The sequence below is a fragment of the Oncorhynchus mykiss genome, chromosome 4, assembly GCF_057628025.1.
Source record: "Oncorhynchus mykiss isolate SJ-2025 chromosome 4, ASM5762802v1, whole genome shotgun sequence".
NCBI classification, from domain to species: domain Eukaryota; kingdom Metazoa; phylum Chordata; class Actinopteri; order Salmoniformes; family Salmonidae; genus Oncorhynchus; species Oncorhynchus mykiss.
This window is the reverse complement of record NC_143025.1, coordinates 2,849,797-2,868,844: the sequence shown is the minus strand read 5'-3', so window position 1 is coordinate 2,868,844 and position 19,048 is coordinate 2,849,797. Positions and strand designations below refer to the sequence as shown.

The window sequence follows — 19,048 nt, the reverse complement described above, 5'->3', positions numbered from 1 at the left end:
GAGAGAGAGAGAGAGAGAGAGACAGAGAGACCGAGTGAGACAGAGAGAGACAGAGAGAGAGAGAGAGAGAGAGACAGAGAGACCGAGTGAGACAGAGAGAGACAGAGAGAGAGGGAATCACTCAAACAAGGAACAAAATCCCTCAAATCGTTGGTCTATCTTAGGTGCTAGTGCTACTGTCCCTACAGTATGACTTGCATTGTAGCCCACAGACTGCAGTACGACTTGCATTGTAGCTTCTTGACTTTAGTGCTATGTTATAGCCCACAGACTGTAGTGCTATGTTATAGCCCACAGACTGTAGTGCTATGTTATAGCCCACAGACTGTAGTGCTATGTTATAGCCCACAGACTGTAGTGCTATGTTATAGCCCACAGACTGTAGTGCTATGTTATAGCCCACAGACTGTAGTGCTGTTATAGACCACAGACTGTAGTGCTATGTTATAGCCCACAGACTGTAGTGCTCTGTTATAGCCCACAGACTGTAGTGCTCTGTTATAGCCCACAGACTGTAGTGCTCTGTTATAGTCTACTGACTGTAGTGCTATGTTATAGCCCACTGACTGTAGTGCTGTTATAGCCCACAAACTGTAGTGCTATGTTATAGCCCACTGACTGTAGTGCTATGTTATAGCCCACTGACTGTAGTGCTGTTATAGACCACAGAATGTAGTGCTATGTTATAGCCCACTGACTGTAGTGCTGTTATAGCCCACAGACTGTAGTGCTATGTTATAGCCCACTGACTGTAGTGCTATGTTATAGCCCACTGACTGTGGTGCTATGTTATAGCCCACTGACTGTAGTGCTGTTATAGCCCACAAACTGTAGTGCTATGTTATAGCCCACTGACTGTAGTGCTATGTTATAGCCCACAGACTGTAGTGCTATGTTATAGCCCACTGACTGTAGTGCTATGTTATAGCCCACTGACTGTAGTGCTGTTATAGCCCACAGACTGTAGTGCTGTTATAGCCCACAGACTGTAGTGCTATGTTATAGCCCACTGACTGTAGTGCTGTTATAGCCCACTGACTGTAGTGCTATGTTATAGCCCACAGACTGTAGTGCCCACAGACTGAAGTGCTATGTTATAGCCCACAGACTTTAGTGCTATGTTATAGCCTCCTGAAAATTGACAGGTGTGAGCAGTGAATGACTAGGCATATAGTATTTACCTTCTCCCCGGGTGAAGCCCCCACACTCTGACCTCTCTGATGATGCATGTCAGGGATACTCCCCAGGGGGGGCCTCCTGTATGACAAACTGCTGGTCAGACTCATGCTGTACTCAAATAATAATACTAATGTAGGTCGTCCTGAGAAAACCACTTACCATTTGGGAATCTGTACAGTCTTCTTCTCTAGGTCTTCAATGCTGGGAAGTGTCAGTACCTGCCTATTGACTGTCTTCTGATACTGCTCTGCACGCCTCTGAAAACAAATGTTGACGGGTTAGGGTTATATTGTAATGCTATTGACATCAGCGCTCAGTGTATTGTGTGAGAGAGAGAGAGAGAGAGAGAGAGAGAGAGAGAGAGAGAGAGTATTGTGTGAGTGTATTGTGTGTGTGTATGCTTAATGAACTTTCAAGAAGGTTATAAAGCCTTGTCTTTAGGTGACTTAGGTATAATGAAGATGTTTTCAGATGTGTACAGAAGACAGGTGTAGTCCTAACCCTGATCCCACTCTCTGTCCTGCGGATGGCAGCGTCCAAGGCCTGGAGGTCCACGGTTTCTCCCTTCTCGTGGAAGGTGATACGGCCAAGGCTACGCTTCAGCTGTCTCAAATCATCCTGGACCTGATGATGAACACCAAATTGCCAGACACAACATTAAAAAAATCTATACCATCACTGTTGATTCACCTTCAACATCCCAAAACAAGACAAACTCTTCATAAGACAAATGTGTAGCCTAACTTTAGCTAGATAACTATAAATAACTAGCTAATTCATACAAAATATAAACAATATAAACCAGTTAGCTAGCAAGAAAACAACAACACAACAAGTGTAGCTAGCTAACGTTAACGTCGTTACCTGGACTAAAACGTTTCCAAGCTCATCTGAGTGTTTATTAAGAATGTCAGCCATTTATTTGACAGTTTCTGTAAAAACACTTTCAAAGGATCAAAGTCTCATTGCATGTGACATGCGGCAATGGTTTGCTAATTGGCTAATTGGCTAGCTATTTATTGTGGTGGAAAGCGTTGACAACTTCCCATGTCAACAAACCCTTTCTCATCCTCTGCCTGGCCCCAGACGAAACGCTGTAACTAAGGCAACGAGACGCTACGTTCACGAAGTGGGGCGAATGGGAGAGGAGAAAAGAGAAGGTAAACAGACTACATATGTAGTTTTGCTAGGTTTTTTTTGTTGCTTTATAGTGTCTGAAAAATAATAATCGCATGAAATTTGCACTTTTATTAAATAGATAGCACATAAATCAGAAGTAGAATCCATGTTTTTTTCTCATTTCGCGGTGGAATGTGATTGTTGGTCGTCACTAGTTACCACAGACACAAAGCCGTAATTATGGATAAACCCCGCATATTTTTTTTATTTTTTACAATTTATCTTCTTAAAATCTTATTTTAAGCCCAACCCTAATATAAACCACACTGCTAACCTTATGCATAACCCTAACATTAAATTAAGACCAAAAAAAGCACATTTGAGTTTTCATGAATTTTTTCGAAAGAGCAAACGTTAACTTTGTGTCTGACGTAACTATTTAGCAACCGTGATTTTACCTTTTGCACCGGAAGTGATAATGCGGTTTGAGTTGAAAGGTCATACTGACTAGGAAGGTTTGTTGTGCTAACTAGTTTTGCCATCTTTTTACAGCAAGGAACGCTTCAAATATGTCCGCGTCTGAAGATTACGAAGAACAAGAAGACACAGCGACCACTGTTCCATCCGTCCTCATTACGAGCTGTGACATTGGCTTTAATGAACAAGATTTGATAAAACGTAAGTAGATGCAGGGTAGCAAAATGGCCTAACTAGCTAACGTTAGCTAGCTTTAATAAAGCGCAAAATCACTCTTAACAGGCTGCCTAAATAGAAACACACAAACATGTATTATTGTTCATAGAAGCGGTTCATTACTTACATTGTGAATATGTAGTGAAGTTAGCTACTGTAACTAGTTGCTAAGTGATGTAGCCAGCCAGCCCTAGAGCTACCAGCTGACTGAAGCTAAATGTGGGAATAACGTTACAGCTTGTGTGACTGGGAAACATTGAAAAATGTCTGGGTTTTTTCCCCAGAGATTCTAGGCACCACATCGTTGCCAGAGCCGTCCAAGCAGGAGGATACGGTAGTGTGGTACCCATGGACTATCAACAACAAGTATTACACAGCAGACGTCAGCCTCTGTGTGGTGCCCAGTACCTACCAGATGACCTCGGAGATAGCCCAGTCCATGCAGGCTTTCATTGCTTACTTTGACAGCACAGTGGTAAGTTGTGTGTGTGTGTGTGTGTGTGTGTGTGTTCAGACCCCTTTACTTTTTCCACATTTTGTTATGTTACGAACCTTATTTTAAAATTGATTAAATTGTTTCCCTGCCCTCAAATCTACACACAGTAACCCAAAATGACAAGCAAAAACAGGTTTTTAGAAATTTTTGCAAATGTATTAAAAAAAAGACTGAAAAAACTATTGAAATATGACATTTACATAAGTATTCAGACCCTTTACTCAGTACTTTGTTGAAGCACCATTGGCAGTGATTACAGCCTCGAGTCTTCTTGGGTATGATGCTACAAGCTTGGCACACCTGTATTTGGGGAGTTTCTCCCATTCTTCTCTGCAGATCCTCTCAAGCTCTGTCAGGTTAGATGGGGAGCGTCACTGCACAGCTATTTTCAGGTCTCTCCAGAGATGTTTGATTGGGTTCAAGTCTGGGCTCTGGCTGGGCCACTCAAGGACATTCAGAGATTTGTCCCGAAGCCAGTCCTGCATTACCTTGGCTGTGTGTTTATGGTCGTCGAACGTTCCCCCAAGTCTGAGGTCCTGAGCGCTCTGGAGCAGGTTTTCATCAAGGATCTCTGTACTTTGCTCTGCTCACCTTTGCTTCGATCCTGACTAGTCTCAGTCCCTGCCGCTGAAAAACATCCCCAGAACTGTGTTGGTGCCCTTCCCCAGAATTGTGTTGGTGCCCTTCCCCAGAATTGTGTTGGTGCCCTTCCCCAGAATTGTGTTGGTGCCCTTCCCCAGAATTGTGTTGGTGCCCTTCCCCAGAATTGTGTTGGTGCCCTTCCCCAGAATTGTGTTGGTGCCCTTCCCCAGAATTGTGTTGGTGCCCTTCCCCAGAATTGTGTTGGTGCCCTTCCCCAGAATTGTGTTGGTGCCCTTCCCCAGAACTGTGTTGGTGCCCTTCCCCAGAACTGTGTTGGTGCCCTTCCCCAGAACTGTGCCTCGACACAATCCTGTCTCGGACCTCTACAGACAATTCCTTTGACCTCAATGTGGAGTCTCAAAGCAAAGGCTCTGAATACTTAAGTAAATAAGTTATTTCTGTTTTTATTTGTAATACATTTGCAAACATTTCTAAACCTGTTTTCGCTTTGTGATTATGGTTATAGTTGTGTGTGTAGATCGCTGTATTTAAAATAAAATAAAATGTTATGTTTTATCCGTTTTAGAATCAGGCTGTAACATAAACAAAATGTGGAAAAAGTCAAGGGGTCTGAATACTTTCTGATGGCGCTGTATATCGGTGGGGTTGGGTACAGCAGGCTGCATCTCAATCGGTGATTCCTCGTATCCTTGCCTCCTACCTACTCAACCCCCGTCCCCTCAGACCTTCAGTGCATTTTGAGAAGGAGGTGAGAAGGGAGGACCCAACAAGTGTAGGAAATATATTAATTGAGAGAGCCAAAGACAGACCCGGGTATGTCTATGCTTTAGTAAATCACAGGTGTATTGGCTGGAAACCAAACGGAACCAAACTGGGAAATTTGTCCAATGGAAGCTCTCATTTTTGTTTTGCAAAACATTTTCCATTGCAAAAAGCTTTGCAAAAAAAGTCTGAAAGGTTTTGCAACAGTGTGCAACTAATGAACACACCCCAGGTAACCCTTGTCTCTCTTGGGTCCGACAGAAGGATGGTTTGGAGCGGCTGTCTCCCTGGATATCTGTGGTGGAAGACTTGGCTCCAGAGGTGCTCATCCTGGTCTGTGACCGCGTGTGTGAAAGCGGTGAGTGTTACACAACCTGGGTGGGTGTGTGTACCAGTGTGTGCGAATTACTGTGTGTGTGTGAGGGAGACTCTTGTTCCAAAATTGAACTATACAACAACAACATCTCTTCTACAGGTGTCAGTAGACATGAGGCACATCAGTGGTGTTTAGCACATGCCTTTGAGTTGGTGGAACTCAGCCCTGAAGACCTGCCAGATGAGGAAGGTAAGAGTTTTTGTGTGCTGTTTTTCAAGTAGCAGCAACATTCTGAATTGTGACCACATTTTAATTAAGAGGCTGACCTGCCCATGATACTGCCTCCCGAGTGGCGCAGTGGTCTAAGGCACTGGTTCGAATCCAGGCTGTGTCGCTGACTGCTGTGACCAGGAGTCCCATGAGGTGGCGCCACAATTGGCCCAGGTTAAGGGAGGGTTAAGGGAGGGTTTGGCCTGGCAAGGATGTCGTTGTCCCATCGCGCTGTAGCGACTTCTGTGGCGGGCCGGGCGCAGTGCACGCTGACACGGTCGCCAGGTGTACGGTGTTTCCTCCGACACATTTCGGCTTTCGGGTTGAGTGGGCGTTGTGTCAAGAAGCAGTGGGACGACCCTCGACCTTCGTCTCTCCCGAGTCCGTTCGGGAGTCCCTGCCGCAGAAAAACATCTACACAGCATGATGCTGCCACCACCATGCTTCACTGTTGGGATGGTGCCAGGTTTCCTCCAGATGTGACGCTTGTTTCTGATGGTCTGAGAGTCTTTAGGGGCCTTTTGGCAAACTCCCTGACCAAGGCTCTTCTCCCCCAATTGCTCAGTTTGGCCAGGCGGCCAGCTCTAGGAAGAGTCTTGGTGGTTGCAAACGTCTTCCATTGAAGAACGATGGAACTGTGTTCTTGGGGACCTTCAATGCTGCAGAAATGTTTATGTACCCTTACCCAGATCTGTACCTCGAGACAATACTGTCTCGGAGCTCTACGGACAATTCCTTCGACCTCATGGCTTGGTTTTTGCACTGACACGCACTGTCAACTGTGGGACCTTATATAGACAGGTGTGAGCCTTTCCAAATCATGTCCAATCAGTTGAATTTACCACAGGTGGACTCCAATCAAGTTGTAGAAACATCTCAAGGATGATCAATGGAAACAGGATGCACCTGAGCTCAGTTTCGAGTCTCATAGCAAAGGCTCTGAATACTTATGTAAATAAGGTCTTTCTGTTTTTATTTTTAATAAATGTGCAAAAATTCTAAACCTGTTTTCCCTTTATCATTATGGGGTGTTGTGATGTCATTATGGGGTGTTGTGATGTCATTATGGGGTGTTGTGATGTCATTATGGGGTGTTGTGATGTCATTATGGGTGTTGTGATGTCATTATGGGGTGTTGCGAGGTCATTGTGGGGTGTTGCGAGGTCATGGGATGTTGCGAGGTCATGGGATGTTGCGAGGTCATTATGGGGTGTTGCGAGGTCATTATGGGGTGTTGCGAGGTCATTATGGGGTGTTGCGAGGTCATTGTGGGGTGTTGCGAGGTCATTGTGGGGTGTTGCGAGGTCATTGTGGGGTGTTGCGAGGTCATTGTGGGGTGTTGCGAGGTCATTGTGGGGTGTTGCGAGGTCATTGTGGGGTGTTGCGAGGTCATTGTGGGGTGTTGCGAGGTCATTGTGGGGTGTTGCGAGGTCATTGTGGGGTGTTGCGATGTCATTGTGGGGTGTTGCGATGTCATTGTGGGGTATTGCGAGGTCATTATGGGGTGTTGCGAGGTCATTATGGGGTGTTGCGAGGTCATTATGGGGTGTTGCGAGGTCATTATGGGGTGTTGCGAGGTCATTATGGGGTGTTGCGTTTAGATTGAGGATTGTTTTTTTTACATTTTAGAATAAGGTTGTAACAAAACATGGGAAAAGGCATTACATGAATCATTCGAAGGCCACAGCTGTAGGTGTTCAGATCAGACTCAGTCTGAATGGTTGGTAGTTTACCGTCTGTCTGTCTGTCATTCCTACCAGATGACTTCCCAGAGTCTACAGGAGTGAAGAGGATTGTCCAGGCTCTCAGCGCCAACGTGTGGTCCAGTGTGGAGATGAAGGATGGTGAGATGGTTTCACAATATTATTTTTATATTGTCTCTGTCATGTTTATTTAATATAATATATATATATATATATATATATATATATATATATATTCTACTGAACAGATGGAGGTGGACAGTAGGGATTGAATTGTAACCACGACGACACGGTAGACCAGCCAGACCACTGACATCACAATCTTTCCCTAGCAGGTGTGGTTTGGTGAAGCGGAGGTTGATGGACTAACTGTCACTCCTATGCAGACTCAGTGTCATCTCCTCAGCCGTGATCTGAAGCTTTGCCTCCGACTGGTGCTGCTGGGGAGAGAACCGCAGAAATAGAAAACTACTGTATCTCTATGGACAGAACATCTGAGCTCTTGTGTATTTCCAACACACATAGTTAGTCTAGTCGAACATACAGACCGCTGTACAGACACTCTGGAGACTCTAATCTAACATACAGACACTATGGAGACTCTAGTCTAACATACACTATGGAGACTCTAGTCTAACAGACAGACTGCTGTACAGACACTATGGAGACTCTAGTCTAACAGACACTATGGAGACTCTAGTCTAACATTCAGACTGCTGTACAGACACTATGGAGACTCTAGTCTAACATTCAGACTGCTGTACAGACACTATGGAGACCCTAGTCTAACATACACTATGGAGACTCTAGTCTAACATTCAGACTGCTGTACAAACACTATGGAGACTCTAGTCTAACATACATACTGCTGTACAGACACTCTGGAGACTCTAGTCTAACAGACACTATGGAGACCCTAGTCTAACATACACTATGGAGACTCTAGTCTAACAGACAGACTGCTGTACAGACACTATGGAGACTCTAGTCTAACAGACACTATGGAGACTCTAGTCTAACATACAGACTGCTGTACAGACACTCTGGAGACTCTAGTCTAACAGACACTATGGAGACTCTAGTCTAACATACACTATGGAGACTCTAGTCTAACAGACAGACTGCTGTACAGACACTATGGAGACTCTAGTCTAACAGACACTATGGAGACTCTAGTCTAACAGACACTATGGAGACTCTAGTCTAACAGACACTATGGAGACTCTAGTCTAACAGACACTATGGAGACTCTAGTCTAACAGACACTATGGAGACTCTAGTCTAACAGACACTATGGAGACTCTAGTCTAACATACACTATGGAGACTCTAGTCTAACATACACTATGGAGACTCTAGTCTAACATACACTATGGAGACCCTAGTCTAACATACACTATGGAGACTCTAGTCTAACATACAGACTGCTGTACAAACACTATGGAGACTCTAATCTAACAGACACTATGGAGACTCTAGTCTAACATACACTATGGAGACTCTAGTCTAACAGACACTATGGAGACTCTAGTCTAACAGACACTATGGAGACTCTAGTCTAACATACACTATGGAGACTCTAGTCTAACAGACAGACTGCTGTACAGACACTATGGAGACTCTAGTCTAACAGACACTATGGAGACTCTAGTCTAACATACAGACTGCTGTACAGACACTCTGGAGACTCTAGTCTAACAGACACTATGGAGACTCTAGTCTAACATACACTATGGAGACTCTAGTCTAACAGACAGACTGCTGTACAGACACTATGGAGACTCTAGTCTAACATTCAGACTGCTGTACAGACACTCTGGAGACTCTAGTCTAACAGACACTATGGAGACTCTAGTCTAACAGACACTATGGAGACTCTAGTCTAACATACACTATGGAGACTCTAGTCTAACATACACTATGGAGACCCTAGTCTAACATACACTATGGAGACTCTAGTCTAACATACAGACTGCTGTACAAACACTATGGAGACTCTAATCTAACAGACACTATGGAGACTCTAGTCTAACATACACTATGGAGACTCTAGTCTAACAGACACTATGGAGACTCTAGTCTAACAGACACTATGGAGACTCTAGTCTAACATACACTATGGAGACTCTAGTCTAACAGACAGACTGCTGTACAGACACTATGGAGACTCCAGTCTAACATACACTATGGAGACTCTAGTCTAACAGACAGACTGCTGTACAGACACTATGGAGACTCTAGTCTAACAGACAGACTGCTGTACAGACACTATGGAGACTCTAGTCTAACAGACACTATGGAGACTCTAGTCTAACAGACACTATGGAGACTCTAGTCTAACAGACAGACTGCTGTACAGACACTCTGGAGACTCTAGTCTAACAGACACTCTGGAGACTCTAGTCTAACAGACACTCTGGAGACTCTAGTCTAACAGACACTATGGAGACTCTAGTCTAACATACACTATGGAGACTCTAGTCTAACAGACAGACTGCTGTACAGACACTCTGGAGACTCTAGTCTAACAGACACTCTGGAGACTCTAGTCTAACAGACACTCTGGAGACTCTAGTCTAACAGACACTCTGGAGACTCTAGTCTAACAGACACTCTGGAGACTCTAGTCTAACAGACACTCTGGAGACTCTAGTCTAACAGACACTCTGGAGACTCTAGTCTAACAGACACTCTGGAGACTCTAGTCTAACAGACACTCTGGAGACTCTAGTCTAACAGACACTCTGGAGACTCTAGTCTAACAGACACTCTGGAGACTCTAGTCTAACAGACACTCTGGAGACTAGTCTAACAGACACTCTGGAGACTCTAGTCTAACAGACACTCTGGAGACTCTAGTCTAACAGACACTCTGGAGACTCTAGTCTAACAGACACTATGGAGACTCTAGTCTAACAGACACTCTGGAGACTAGTCTAACAGACAGTATGGAGACTCTAGTCTAACAAGACAGACTGCTGTACAGACACTATGGAGACTCTAGTCTAACAGACACTCTGGAGACTCTAGTCTAACAGACATTCTGGAGACTCTAGTCTAACAGACACTACGAGGCTCTAGTCTAACAGACACTACGGAGGCTCTAGTCTAACAGACACTATGGAGACTCTAGTCTAACATACACTATGGAGACCCTAGTCTAACATACACTATGGAGACTCTAGTCTAACATACAGACTGCTGTACAAACACTATGGAGACTCTAATCTAACAGACACTATGGAGACTCTAGTCTAACATACACTATGGAGACTCTAGTCTAACAGACACTATGGAGACTCTAGTCTAACAGACACTATGGAGACTCTAGTCTAACATACACTATGGAGACTCTAGTCTAACAGACAGACTGCTGTACAGACACTATGGAGACTCCAGTCTAACATACACTATGGAGACTCTAGTCTAACAGACAGACTGCTGTACAGACACTATGGAGACTCTAGTCTAACAGACAGACTGCTGTACAGACACTATGGAGACTCTAGTCTAACAGACACTATGGAGACTCTAGTCTAACAGACACTATGGAGACTCTAGTCTAACAGACAGACTGCTGTACAGACACTCTGGAGACTCTAGTCTAACAGACACTCTGGAGACTCTAGTCTAACAGACACTCTGGAGACTCTAGTCTAACAGACACTATGGAGACTCTAGTCTAACATACACTATGGAGACTCTAGTCTAACAGACAGACTGCTGTACAGACACTCTGGAGACTCTAGTCTAACAGACACTCTGGAGACTCTAGTCTAACAGACACTCTGGAGACTCTAGTCTAACAGACACTCTGGAGACTCTAGTCTAACAGACACTCTGGAGACTCTAGTCTAACAGACACTCTGGAGACTCTAGTCTAACAGACACTCTGGAGACTCTAGTCTAACAGACACTCTGGAGACTCTAGTCTAACAGACACTCTGGAGACTCTAGTCTAACAGACACTCTGGAGACTCTAGTCTAACAGACACTCTGGAGACTCTAGTCTAACAGACACTCTGGAGACTCTAGTCTAACAGACACTCTGGAGACTCTAGTCTAACAGACACTCTGGAGACTCTAGTCTAACAGACACTATGGAGACTCTAGTCTAACAGACACTCTGGAGACTAGTCTAACAGACAGTATGGAGACTCTAGTCTAACAAGACAGACTGCTGTACAGACACTATGGAGACTCTAGTCTAACAGACACTCTGGAGACTCTAGTCTAACAGACATTCTGGAGACTCTAGTCTAACAGACACTACGAGGCTCTAGTCTAACAGACACTACGGAGGCTCTAGTCTAACAGACACTATGGAGACTCTAGTCTAACATTCAGACTGGTTAGAGCCTGTAACTAAGCATTTCACTGTAAGGTCTACGCCCGTTGTATTCGGCGCATGTGACTAATGACATTTGTTTTGAGAACGGAGGGAAGAGGTGGCTGGTGTTCCCTTCGCCTTAATCTCACCAGGATCCTCCCCAACTTACTAATAAAGTACAAACTAACTGTTCGCAGGTGTAAGGATCAGAGAGCGCTTGTGGATTTATATGAGAGAGATCTCCTGGCATCCGCCAAACCCAGATTTTTGTCCGTCGGACTGCCAGATGGTGAAGCGTGATTCATCACTCCAAAGAACGCATTTCCACTGCTCCAGAGTCCAATGGTGGCGAGCTTTACACCACTCCAGCCAAGGTTTGGCATTGCACATGATCTTAGGCTTGTGTGCGGCTGCTCGGCCACGGAAACCCATTTCAGGAAGCTCTCGACGAACAGCTCTTGTTCTGACGTTGCTGCCGGAGGCAGTTTGGAACTCGGTCGTGAGGGTTGCAACCGAGGACAGACGATTGTTACATGCTATGCACGTCAGCACTCGGGAATTCCCGTTCTGTGAGTTGGTATGGTCTACCACTTTGCGGCCAAGCCGTTGTTTCTCCTCAACGTTTCCACTTCACAATAACAGCACTTACAGTTGACAGGGGGCAGCTCTAGCAGGGCAGAAATTTGACGAATTGACCTGTTGGAAAGGTGGTATCCTATGACGGTGCCACGTTGAAAGTCACTGAGCTCTTCAGTAAGGCCATTCTACTGCCAATGTTTGTCTATGGAGATTGCATGGTCGTGTGCTCTATTTATACACCTGTCAGCAACGGGCGTAGCTGAAATAACCAAATCCACTCATTTGAAGTGGTGTCCACATACTTTTGTATATGTGTGTGCATTTTACGTTTGTTTAAAATATATCTTAAACTGTTTCTTCATATTGGTTATTGATTTGCACATGTTAACTTGTTTGACATTGGCATTTATCAAAATGTCTCGTCAACAGGAAGCCACAACATCATTTTCAAGTTTTAGGAATAGAAATTGATATTTGTATTGTACTTGAATCAGGTAAAAACTGCTGAATGAGTCAAAAAGAACCGCGATTGTTTGATTTTGATATACCAAAACGGTTTTGGTCTGATTCATTCTCTCTCTCTCTCTCTGTGTCTCTCTGTCTCTCTCTGTCTCTCTGTGTCTCTCTGTCTCTCTCTGTGTCTCTCTGTGTCTCTGTGTCTCTCTCTGTCTCTCTCTGTCTCTCTCTGTCTCTCTCTGTGTCTCTCTGTCTGTCTCTCTGTGTCTCTCTCTCTCTCTCTGTGTGTCTCTCTGTGTGTCTCTCTGTGTGTCTCTCTGTGTGTCTCTCTGTGTGTCTCTCTGTGTGTGTGTGTCTCTCTCTCTCTCTCTGTGTGTGTCTCTCTCTGTCTCAGAACACAGTGGGGGCTTTGGTCTTATGAGCAGCTTGGTGGCCTCCAGACATAACAACCCACGGCCCAGGCAGGATACACCCCCACCGGTCAGTGAACCAAAGCAGCCTTTATCAAACCTTTCCACAGTGACCCCCAGCTGTTCCATCCATTTGGCCTGACATGTTCAACATGTCAACCAATCATCACACCTGATTCAACATGTCAACCAATCATCACACCTGATTCAACATGTCAACCAATCATCACACCTGATTCAACATGTCAACCAATCATCACACCTGATTCAACATGTCAACCAATCATCACACCTGATTCAACATGTCAACCAATCATCACACCTGATTCACCAATCATCACACCTGATTCAACATGTCAACCAATCATCAAGCCCGTCTACTTCAATTAACTACCCATTTCTGGCAAAACATTTCACCATAGTCATTGTTGTATTTTTACAATGGTGTGAATATTCTAAGATTTGACAAACCATTTTTTTCCCACTTTAATTAATTGTATATTGATTATATTACATAGACCCACAGGTTTGCATTGGTACCCCAGTGCTGCATACTGACTTGTTTGTCTTGTCAGTCCTCCAGTCTGCCAGTAGAGGGTGTAGTAGACAGTGGGGAGCCTCACAGGACTGAACCCAACCCTGACGACCGAGACACACAGGTTGACACCATAGTAGGTGAGTGAGCTGGTTACATTTTAGGAGACGCTATTATCCAGAGAGACTTACAGTTGGTGCATTCATCTGGAGATAGCTACGGGAGAGGAAGCTAAACTTTGTCTCTAAAAACCCATATCGGCAGTCTGTGGGGGTTGGTTGACTATCGGCAGTCGGTGGGGGTTGGTTGACTATCGGCAGTCGGTGGGGGTTGGTTGACTATCGGCAGTCGGTGGGGGTTGGTTGACTGTCGGCAGTCGGCGGGGGTTGGTTGACTGTCGGCAGTCGGCGGGGGTTGGTTGACTGTCGGCAGTCGGCGGGGGTTGGTTGACTGTCGGCAGTCGGCGGGGGTTGGTTGACTGTCGGCAGTCGGCGGGGGTTGGTTGACTGTCGGCAGTCGGCGGGGGTTGGTTGACTGTCGGCAGTCGGCGGGGGTTGGTTGACTGTCGGCAGTCGGCGGGGGTTGGTTGACTGTCGGCAGTCGGCGGGGGTTGGTTGACTGTCGGCAGTCGGCGGGGGTTGGTTGACTGTCGGCAGTCGGCGGGGGTTGGTTGACTGTCGGCAGTCGGCGGGGGTTGGTCGGCAGTCGGCGGGGGTTGGTCGGGCAGTCGGCGGGGGTTGGTTGACTGGCGGCGGTCGGCGGGGGTTGGTTGACTGTCGGCGGTTGGTGGATGATAGATTCTGAGTATAAAGACGAGTGGCCATTTTTAAACAATTAAATGTATGGAATCTGAAGCATATTTATAAGGATAATATAATATATAATATATAATAATCCCATTTTAGCCAATGTTTTTATCCAAAGCGACTTACGTAGTCATGCAGGCATACATTTTTCTTATGGGAAGGGCGCAGCGGGAATCGAACCCGAGCGCTAAGCTTTACCAGCTCGCAAAGAGGTCCTTCAGTACGTGTTTTCTGTCTGTAGATCCGATGCTTGACTTGGACATCCAGGAGCTGGCTAACCTGACGGCTGGGGACGCGGAGAACTTCGAACGCCTCTTCACCAAACTGAAGGAGATGAAAGGTACCTGGCTGGAGACGCAAGGGCTGTTCCCTACACAGTGCACTACTGGCACCCTAATCCCTACACAGTGCACTACTGGCACCCTAATCCCTACACAGTGCACTACTGGCACCCTATTCCTTACACAGTGCACTACTGGCACCCTATTCCCTATACAGTGCACTACTGGCACCCTATTCCCTATACAGTGCACTACTGGCACCCTATTCCCTACACAGTGCACTACTGGCACCCTATTCCCTACACAGTGCACTACTGGCACCCTAATCCCTACACAGTGCACTACTGGCACCCTATTCCCTACACAGTGCACTACTGGCACCCTATTCCCTACACAGTGCACTACTGGCACCCTATTCCCTATACAGTACACTACTGGCACCCTAATCCCTACACAGTGCACTACTGGCACCCTATTCCCTACACAGTGCACTACTGGCACCCTATTCCCTACACAGTACACTACTGGCACCCTATTCCCTACACAGTGCACTACTGGCACCCTAATCCCTATACAGTACACTACTGGCACCCTAATCCCTACACAGTGCACTACTGGCACCCTATTCCCTACACAGTGCACTACTGGCACCCTATTCCCTACACAGTACACTACTGGCACCCTATTCCCTACACAGTGCACTACTGGCACCCTAATCCCTATACAGTACACTACTGGCACCCTATTCCCTACACAGTGCACTACTGGCACCCTAATCCCTATACAGTGCACTACTGGCACCCTATTCCCTACACAGTACACTACTGGCACCCTATTCCCTACACAGTGCACTACTGGCACCCTAATCCCTATACAGTACACTACTGGCACCCTATTCCCTACACAGTGCACTACTGGCAGATGTTGGCTCAATTGTAAATTATCTTAAATGTACAGCGTGCTATAGAGGTTTCTGATTGGATCCAGCCTGCTATAGAGGTTTCTGATTGGATCCAGCCTGCTAGAGAGGTTTCTGATTGGATCCAGCCTGCTAGAGAGGTTTCTGATTGGATCCAGCCTGCTAGAGAGGTTTCTGATTGGATCCAGCCTGCTAGAGAGGTTTCTGATTGGATCCAGCGTGCTGTAGAGAGGTTTCTGATTGGATCCAGCGTGCTGTAGAGAGGTTTCTGATTGGATCCAGCGTGCTGTAGAGAGGTTTCTGATTGGATCCAGCGTGCTGTAGAGAGGTTTCTGATTGGATCCCGGCCTTGGTTGTCATTGACAACCTCTATATATTACAGAACAATGTCATACGACATTGACGGTCTGTTCTTCTCTCTACAGATAAAGCTTCCTGGTTACCTCCTGAACAGAGGAAACTTCATGCTGAGAAGGTAGATAAACACACCATTTTAAAAATGTTTTTTTTTATCAAATTATTATTTGATTTATTTAATTATTATTTTTTAATCAAATTATATTCATACCTGGTTCTTCTGACTGTCGGTGTCAAGCTGTAAATGTCCTCTTGTCATCTGTGTAGATTTTGTGTTTCCTCATCCTGTCCTGGGGGAGGACCAGGACTAATAAACCCTGTAATGGGTGTGAATGTCCTCTTGTCATCTGCATAATGTTGATTGAGGCCAAATGCCTGAAACCTGATTACTTGCTCTGCAGGTTGCCAAGGCGTTTTGGACGGCCATCGGAGGAGACCAGGATGAGATAGAAGGCCTGTCGTCAGGGGAGGAGAGTTAAAGGGAGACTGAGGAGTCACGCTCTTCCTTCCTGTCCCCAGTCCTCCCCTTCCTGTCCCCAGTCCTCCCCTTCCTGGGGCTCCTCTCCTTCCTGTCTCCAGTCCTCTCCTTCCTGTCCCCTGTCCTCTCCTTCCTGTCCCCAGTCCTCTCCTTCCTGTCCCCAGTCCTCTCCTTCCTGTCCCCAGTCCTCTCCTTCCTGTCCCCAGTCCTCTCCTTCCTGTCCCCAGTCCTCTCCTTCCTGTCCCCAGTCCTCTCCTTCCTGTCCCCAGTCCTCTCCTTCCTGTCCCCAGTCCTCTCCTTCCTGTCCTCTCCTTCCTGTCCTCTCCTTCCTGTCCTCTCCTTCCTGTCCTCTCCTTCCTGTCCTCTCCTTCCTGTCCTCTCCTTCCTGTCCTCTCCTTCCTGTCCTCTCCTTCCTGTCCTCTCCTTCCTGTCCTCTCCTTCCTGTCCTCTCCTTCCTGTCCTCTCCTTCCTGTCCTCTCCTTCCTGTCCCCAGTCCTCTCCTTCCTGTCCCCAGTCCTCTCCTTCCTGTCCCCAGTCCTCTCCTTCCTGTCCCCAGTCCTCTCCTTCCTGTCCCCAGTCCTCTCCTTCCTGTCTCCAGTCCTCCCCTTCCTGTCCCCAGTCCTCCCCACCCTGGGGCTCCTCCCCTTCCTGTCCCCAGTCCTCCCCTTCCTGTCTCCAGTCCTCTCCTTCCTGTCTCCAGTCCTCTCCTTCCTGTCTCCAGTCCTCTCCTTCCTGTCTCCAGTCCTGTCCTCTCCTTCCTGTCCCCAGCCCTGTCCTCTCCTTCCTGTCCCCAGCCCTCTCCTCTCCTTCCTGTCCCCAGCCCTCTCCTCTCCTTCCTGTCCCCAGCCCTCTCCTCTCCTTCCTGTCCCCAGCCCTCTCCTCTCCTTCCTGTCCCCAGCCCTCTCCTCTCCTTCCTGTCCCCAGCCCTCTCCTCTCCTTCCTGTCCCCAGCCCTCTCCTCTCCTTCCTGTCCCCAGCCCTCTCCTTCCTTCCTGTCCCCAGCCCTCTCCTTCCTTCCTGTCCCCAGCCCTCTCCTTCCTGGGGCTCCTCCCCACCCTGGGGTTTTATTCACTAGGAAGCAAACAGAACAATAGGAACTTTTTATTTTTTTGTTGTAAAATGTTTGTCTACGGTGTTAGACTAATGAATATACGCAAGGTCTGCTCCCAACTCAGGAACTGTGGACGATGGAGTAGAGACTGGGAGGGACTCTGGCCAGGTTGAAGAGAGGGGAGTGCTTATCGTCATATTATCAATTATTAGTTTCTCTTCCACATTTATTTTTTATTTATTTTTATTTTGTGACACTATCAAAAAGCTAGCTTGGTTCCCAGATCTGTTTAGTGCCATCTTCCCAACCCAGTGACCATACTGAAGGAGCTGGCAAGTCCGGACAAACATCTGGGACCAGGCTAGTAAGCTGTGGGGTGTCCAGTCTGCCCAGGTTCAGGAAGAGACTGAAAAGACTGGCTGTTCCATGGATGTTTAATTAGGATGTTTGGTGTTCATGTGTTTTTCCCTGGTAAAAAGGTCTCAATGTTTTTTGTATAAGTCTCATTTGCAAATGAGGAACAATACAGAAAATACAACTATACACAATTTCAAACCACAATTTTTAAACAGTTAATATTATTGGACTAGTAGCCGGAAGGTTGCAATTTCAAACCCCCCGAGCTGACAAGGTACAAATCTGTCGTTCTGCCCCTGAACAGGCAGTTAACCCCACTGTTCCTAGGGTTATGGGTTATATTGTGTGTTTTGTCCTTATGTTTGATCGTCCAAATGTTGTTCTGGGTTCCACAGTCACCTTGTAGAAAAGTTACAAAAACTAAAGTGATGTGCCTTTGTAATGTAATCATTAGCAAGACATTACAATTACACTCTGTCTGATTAAAGACCTAAATAAAATCAATCATTAACTGGCGTGCGTTTTGTATTATATTTACACAAGTGGCACCAAATCACTGGAAATTATAAATTTAGCACCCCCCGCCCCCAAGGAAGTGAAAATAAACTTTGGCATATTCTCCAACATCCTGCTCCCCTCCCAAGTCTAAGGGTCCATTCAATCTGCATTGTGGAAATGTATGTTTTACAGTGTGATTGAAATTTAAAGGGAATGTTCTTCCTTTAGTGGAGATTCACTGGTCAACCGCTGGTGATGTCAACGTCAAATGTTTACGCTGGATCCAATCAGAAACCTCTCTACAGCACGCTGGATCCAATCAGAAACCTCTACAGCACGCTGGATCCAATCAGAAACCTCTACAGCACGCTGGATCCAATCAGAAACATCTATAGCACGCTGGATCCAATCAGAAACCTCTATAGCACGCTGGATCCAATCAGAAACCTCTCTACAGCACGCTGGATCCAATCAGAAACCTCTACAGCACGCTGGATCCAATCAGAAACTTCTATAGCACGCTGGATCCAATCAGAAACCTCTCTACAGCACGCTGGATCCAATCAGAATCTATCGCTGTGGCTTTACAGACTGAATAGAGACTTAAATTAAGACAATCGGTGAGACCGTGTAGGAGCAGACCCTGCTAAGTTAGTGACTAATGCTACTATAATGTAGATGTTCATATCTCCATATGCTTTCTATAAATACAGTCTCCCAAGGCTTTTTTTTGGTGTGAATCACTCATCTGGAAGGTAAGCAAAAACAAAAGTAGTGGGATTTAATTTTATTAAAAAGATTGTGGATAACAAAACAGATGAACACAGTAATACATACGTAACATTTTATATG

General features: G+C 46.0%; 2 protein-coding genes across 2 annotated transcripts in view; one reads left to right on the top strand and one right to left on the bottom strand.

The window, feature by feature from the left end:
* Positions 1–2,726, bottom strand: part of iqch (IQ motif containing H) — a 102,299-nt gene extending 99,573 nt beyond the window's left edge. The window contains exons 1-4 of the mRNA XM_090230832.1: positions 2,044–2,726; positions 1,681–1,803; positions 1,339–1,436; positions 1,182–1,257 (exon numbers count right to left, since the gene is read on the bottom strand). Of these exons, the coding sequence (XP_090086958.1) occupies positions 1,182–1,257; positions 1,339–1,436; positions 1,681–1,803; positions 2,044–2,097 (351 nt within the window). The 5' untranslated portion in view covers positions 2,098–2,726. The remainder of the gene's footprint in view (positions 1–1,181; positions 1,258–1,338; positions 1,437–1,680; positions 1,804–2,043) is intronic.
* Positions 2,612–18,202, top strand: aagab (alpha and gamma adaptin binding protein). Its single transcript, XM_036968632.2, has 10 exons — positions 2,612–2,976; positions 3,276–3,466; positions 5,114–5,210; positions 5,328–5,417; positions 7,199–7,282; positions 12,900–12,985; positions 13,491–13,590; positions 14,498–14,596; positions 15,882–15,931; positions 16,215–18,202. The coding sequence occupies exons 1-10, from the start codon at positions 2,868–2,870 to the stop codon at positions 16,290–16,292; spliced, it is 984 nt and encodes a 327-aa protein (XP_036824527.1). The 5' UTR covers positions 2,612–2,867; the 3' UTR covers positions 16,293–18,202.
* The last annotated feature ends 846 nt before the right edge of the window (positions 18,203–19,048 follow it).